Below are 5,904 nucleotides of genomic sequence, written 5' to 3'. Positions count from 1 at the left end.
GGTGGCTGCAAACAGGAGCTGAGCAGCCACTATCGAGGTTTTCTCAGGTATTTCAACACCAAAATAATGCAATCCCTGCACTTTTTTGAATGCTCCATAGGTGCTTATGGTGAACTCACTGTGGGTGTGCCGGGCCCAGTTAATCAGAAGAATGAGCCTCACACCGGTGATGTCCCCTCCTCAGGAGGGTATAAAAGGCCAGTCCCAGGCAGGAGGAGCACAACTTCATCATCTCCAGCCACTTCTTCTCATTCCTTTTTTCCTTGGATCACTCCTGGCAGCTGCCATGTCTCGCCAGTGCACCGTGAGGAGCCAGGGCAGAACCAGCTTCAGCGCTGCTTCTGCCTTCATGCCAAACACCAGCAGCTCCAGCCTCTGCCTGCACCCTGCATCCCAAGCTGGAAGCTGCAGGACCACCACTGGCTGTGGAAGGTTCACTGGAGGGTTTGGAAGCAGGAGCCTCCACAGCCTTGGTGGATGCCAGAGGATCTCTGTGACCGGAAGAGGTGGTGGCTTCTATGGACCTGCAGGTTTTGGTGCTGGCACTGGGATCTCCTGTGGGTTTGGTGGGGCAGTTGCTGGGCCCTTTGGGTTTGGTGGTGACCCTAGATTCCCTGGTGTCCCATTTGGGGGCATCCATGAAGTGTCAGTTAACCAGAGCCTTCTGAAGCCACTCAACCTGGAGATTGACTCCAGCATCCAGAGTATCCGTAAGGATGAGAAGGATCAGATTCAAACCCTCAACAATAAATTTGCCTCCTTCATCGACAAGGTGAGACCTGAGATTCCTGGTTATGCTATGGGGATTCTTTGGTGGGGAAGTACAAACAATGATATCTTTAGCCGCAATTTTGCTGCTCCTGTTCCAACATCCCAGCAGCCTGGGAACACATCCTGAGGGTTTCCAGCTTTGAGATCATTTACATCTTTTGGGAATGCTGAGGTGAGACCAGAAAACAGGAACAAAGTGGTGGTACTGGATGTAAGGAAGCAGAGTCAGGAAAGAAAGCAGGAGTGTTTAAATTATCAGCTGTGCCCAAAGGGCTGAGACCTTCCATCTTCCAGCAAGTGAATCCTTGCAGAATGTCCCTCACATCTCCAAGGAAAATCTTAAAACGCCTTTCTCTCTCCAGGTCCGATTCCTTGAACAACAAAACAAGGTCCTGGAGACCAAGTGGGCCCTTCTGCAAGAACAGGGGAACAAAACAGTGAGAAAGGACATTGAGCCCCTCTTTGAGACCTACCTGAATAACCTCAGGAGGCACCTGAGCAGTCTAATGACAGACAGGGAGAACCTGGGAGGGGAGCTGAGCAAGATGCAGAGCCTCGCTGAGGACTTCAAGAACAAGTGAGTCTGTTCATGGTCTGCCTGGGCCTGGGTGGGCTGCAGCAGATGCAGAAAACAGCAGAAAAAAGCTTTTTTGCTGATTTAATCTTCTGAGAAAGGCCTGAGTTTAACACAAGATATGGCTGAAATGTCACAGGCAGAAAATTACAGGGCAAAAAGAATAAAAAAATGACAGGGCAAAGGCACAGAACTGTACGTACAGAAAAAAAAAATTAGAGGCTGGTCCTGAAAACATGAAATAATATTAAAACAAGCTTAGACCACCCCTCCACCTCCATTCCACAGATATGAAGAGGAGCTCAACAAGCACGTGGCCATTGAGAGCAAGTTTGTGACCCTGAAGAAGGTGGGTGCCCACCCACATGGCCTCCCAGGCCTGCAAGAAACCCCTTCTCCAGCTTTTCCACTGCTTCTCTGAAACTCACCTCATTCTGGTGATGTGTTTCCTCTCCTAGGAGGTGGACACTGCCTACTTGGACAAGACAGAGCTGCAGGCCAGGCTGGATTCCCTCACAGAGGAGATCAACTTCCTCAGAGCTCTCTATGAAGCTGTGAGCACCAGAACTTATAACCTTGTCCCAGTCCTTGTCTTCCTTTCCCATTTCAGAGCCTCAGAGCTGATTATTTTCCCCTCTGTTGCACTAAATAATTCAATGGTTTTTCCATTTCATATTTCTGCATGAAGCTGTCTTGGAAAAATCCTTTTGTTTGCTCAGCTCTCCCCTCTAACCCCGGGGCTTTCCATCCTCCAAGCAATATTTGTGTCACAACTCTCAGGAGTATTTGCTGCTTTTGCAGGAGCTGTCTCAGATGCAGACCCAGATCTCTGACACTTCTATCATCCTGACCATGGACAACAACCGGAGCCTTGACATGGATAGCATCATTGCCGAGGTGAAGGCGCAGTACGAGGACATCGCCAACCGGAGCCGCGCTGAGGCTGAGTCCTGGTACCAGTCCAAGGTAAGCGCCTGGGAAGGCTTTCTGCAATGGGAAAACCACCCTCCCATCCCCAAATTCCTCTGGGGAGGTGGGTGCAACTGTGGCCTTGAAACACAGAATGTCTTCAGATTTAATAACCCTATGAAATTCAGAAGTCTTAATTTGGGATTGGGAACACACACACATTTTGCAGCACAAACACCCCCAAACCCACACTGTTGAGCTCCAAATCCAGCTTATTTTCCTTTGACTGGTTGTTCCTCTCTGTGACAGTACGAGGAGCTGCAGGCCACGGCTGGCAGGCATGGGGACGACCTCCGGAACACCAAGCAGGAGATCTCGGAGCTCAACCGCCACGTCCAGCGGCTCCGATCTGAGATTGACAGCGTGAAAAAACAGGTAAAGGGTATCGCCAATGCATCAAATGTAACTCTGGGTTGTCCAGGGAATAAAAATAAATTCATCCAAGGGATTTCTGCTGGATCAGGAATGAACATGACAGGATTTATAGCAGAGCAGTGACACCACCAAGAGTTACTCAGTGAAATATCAATGACCCCAAGGACACTCTTAGAGTTGTGGAGGTAAATCCAGATAGTGACCTGGCTCAGAACATGGATTAGTTCAATGGATTGGATTGAATTCATGGATCAGTGATGGTTAAGATCACACATATTGATGTTAACCCAAACATCAGACCTGGGATTGGGACCTCAGGATACAAAGAGCTGGATTATGCTCTCAATAAGAAACGAAAACCTAGATTTTCCCCTGCAGGTAACTGGATTGCAGACAGCCATCGCCGATGCTGAACAGCGTGGGGAGGTGACCCTCAAAGATGCCAGGGCCAAACTGGAAGAACTGGAGACAGCCCTGCAGAAAGCCAAGGCTGACCTGGCTCATCAGCTCCGGGAATACCAGGAGCTCATGAATGTCAAGATGGCCCTGGACATTGAGATTGCAACCTACAGGAAGCTGCTGGAGGGCGAGGAGAGCAGGTGGGCGAACAGCAGCCTTTCATACAAACTTCTCACCTTTCAAGAATATTCCAAGGAAATTTTCCTGTCATTGTGAGCAAGTCCTGCTCACAGGATCCCCTTGAACTCTTACCGGTTCTCTTTTGCTCCCTGACAGGCTCTCTGGAGAAGGTGCTGGTTCAGTGAACATCTGTAAGTAACTTTTAGAGACATTTGGCACTTTCTAGATTTACCTCCCACCCTTGCTCATAGCCCATCCCACACATATCCTGCCGGTGGATTCCTCTCACAAGGGTGTTTTCCTCTGGCAGCCATGACCAGAACAACTTCAGGAACAGGATATGGAAGCGGGAACTGCCTGAGCTTCAGTGGTGGGGCTGGAGGTGGAGTCTGTGCTGGAACGGGAATAGGGTCCATCTCCGGAAGTGGACACGGCACAGGTGGCTCATGCATGGTCAGAGACAGCAGCTCCAGCTTCAAGTCCATCTCCACCAGCTCTTCCACCAGGAGATGTTACTGAGGAACTGACTCCAGGCCCAAGTGCCACAAGCATTGAGGCTCCTCTTGGCTCCAATCCTCACCCAGCTTCTTCAAAAGATTTGAAAATCAAACCCATCTATCATTATTTATATAAAAGAAGCTGTGCTCCCATTTGTCCTTTGACCCTCAACATCCCTCATTTCCCAGTGTTTGGCTAATAAAAGGCATGGAATTAATTATGTCGCACCCTCTTTTTAATTCCAATTATTTTATCCTATCTTGTGACAAAGGCTGGTTGGTACAGCAGAGTAACTTTACTGCTTTGAAGGTAAAAAAAATCACATGCAAATTGAGACATCTCCTTCCTCTCCAACTCCATGAACCTCATCTCCAGCAGGAATAGAACATTTGGATGTTCCATTTCCATGAGGATTGAAAGATATCTACCCTTCCTACTTGGCACAAGAGAAAGTCCTCCTATCTTAATTCCTACATTAAGAGATCTCAGCCTTTTTTGCCACAGTGGTCATGCTCAAACCTCTGTAATCGAATGGGATGAGTCATGGAGAGATATAAACCGGGTTTTCCCAAGAAAATGAGTGCTGTAGCTTATCTGTTCTGCACACACAACTGCAGGGACTGATAAAACACCTTCACTGCCATTACCACAATTAGAAATGGAACACACTCATTAAACGCCCGAAGTAACCCTCTTTGGGATAAATAATGTCTCCAGGGGAGGTTGTGAGACAGTGATAGACCCTCAGGGCACTTGAAAGGAAGTGGCATGTTCTCTTCAGCACCTGCCCATTTTCCTCTCCAGTCCACATCCCACTGACAGCAGCAGAGCTGGAGGTTGATTTGTTATTTAAGCACTGTCCAGCATCAAAGCTCAGTTGAGAGCTACATGGATGGGGAAGGGTCTGCAGGAGCCACACAAGGAACAGCTGAGGGTTGGTTTGTCCATCTTGGAAAAGAAGAGACTGAGGTGAGACCCCCTGGGGGCTGAAGCTTCATCCTGAGGGGCAGCTCCGATCTCTGGGGCCCAGGGACCCAGAGAATGGATGGAGCTGTGTCAGGGGAGGTTTAGGTTGGATATCAGGAAAGGTTCTTCCCCAGAGGGTGCTGGGGCACTGAAAAGGCTCCCCAGGGAATGGTCACAGCCCCAAGGCTGCCAGAGCTCTAGAAGCATTTAGACAATGCCCTTCAGTACAGGATGGGATTTTGAGGTGTCTGTGCAGGGCCAGGGGTTGGACTTGATGGTCTCTGTGGGTGCCTTCTAGCCCAGAGCATTATGTGACTCCTCTGATGAGCAAGACTTTCACACCTCAGGCTGTTTTCTCTCAGGGGACCCTGGACTTTCAGAATTCTCCTAATTCTGCATTTTGACTCAAAGCACCTGGGCTCCCAGAAAGGCACAGATGCCTCCCAAAACCCTACCTTTACCAGCAGCACCTCAGTGCAGGTGAAGTTCTGCCTGCAAAGCTCAGAAGTGCAGGACCAAGACAGGACCTTCTTGTCTGGATCAGCACAGGTTGTCATTACCCCACAATGGCTGGAAATCTGGGGGCATTCTCAGGTTTTTCCTTTAGCAAATCACATCAAACTGGCATTTTCCTCATCTCTGGATTCTCTCTTGTGGCAGCTTCAGTCCCATCAGCTTTAAGCTAAACAGGAACCACATTAACCAAGCTAAAATCAAGCCCAAAGGCAACTTGTGGATGGAAATGCATTTTTTTTTTGCCCCACCAGTAATCTCCTCTTTGAAAAACATCTTAGAAAACAGGGGTAAGAAAGTTTAATGAGCTGTCGCTGGAGCTCATGGCATTAGAGTGGGTGGGGGTGGCTGGATGCCAGACACCAAACCTAGGAGCTCAGTCCCTTGAGCTGTGGTCAAGCCCAGCTCTCCAAAATCATAAAAGGCTGAGGGGACTCCTGATCCCAGCTCCCAAAGATTCCTGCTGCTCTTCCACCTCACTTCATTGTCCTCGTTCAGTGTTGGGTCTCTTGGAGCTGGGTGCTGCTCCTGCTGTGATGCCCATCCAGTGCAGCACTCTCAGCACCGTGTCTGTATCCCACAGCCCTGCTGGAAGCATGGGAAGGACCAACAGACCTTTCAGCAGGAGAAGCCTTCACAACCTTGGGGTGAGCACAAGG

At 49.3% G+C, this 5,904-nt stretch overlaps 1 protein-coding gene across 1 annotated transcript; it reads left to right on the top strand.

Annotated features, from left to right (window-relative positions):
- The first annotated feature begins 286 nt into the window (after positions 1-286).
- LOC102108053 (keratin, type II cytoskeletal 5-like) lies at positions 287-3,787 on the top strand. Its single transcript, XM_005532008.2, has 9 exons — positions 287-772; positions 1,134-1,348; positions 1,634-1,694; positions 1,804-1,899; positions 2,147-2,311; positions 2,564-2,689; positions 3,068-3,288; positions 3,425-3,459; positions 3,579-3,787. The coding sequence occupies exons 1-9, from the start codon at positions 287-289 to the stop codon at positions 3,785-3,787; spliced, it is 1,614 nt and encodes a 537-aa protein (XP_005532065.2).
- Positions 3,788-5,904: the final 2,117 nt, after the last annotated feature.

This window comes from Pseudopodoces humilis, chromosome 32 (genome assembly GCF_049639895.1).
Source record: "Pseudopodoces humilis isolate 2021_Gansu_Grassland_sample_001 chromosome 32, ASM4963989v1, whole genome shotgun sequence".
Classification (NCBI taxonomy): domain Eukaryota; kingdom Metazoa; phylum Chordata; class Aves; order Passeriformes; family Paridae; genus Pseudopodoces; species Pseudopodoces humilis.
This window is presented reverse-complemented; position numbering and strand designations above follow the sequence as displayed.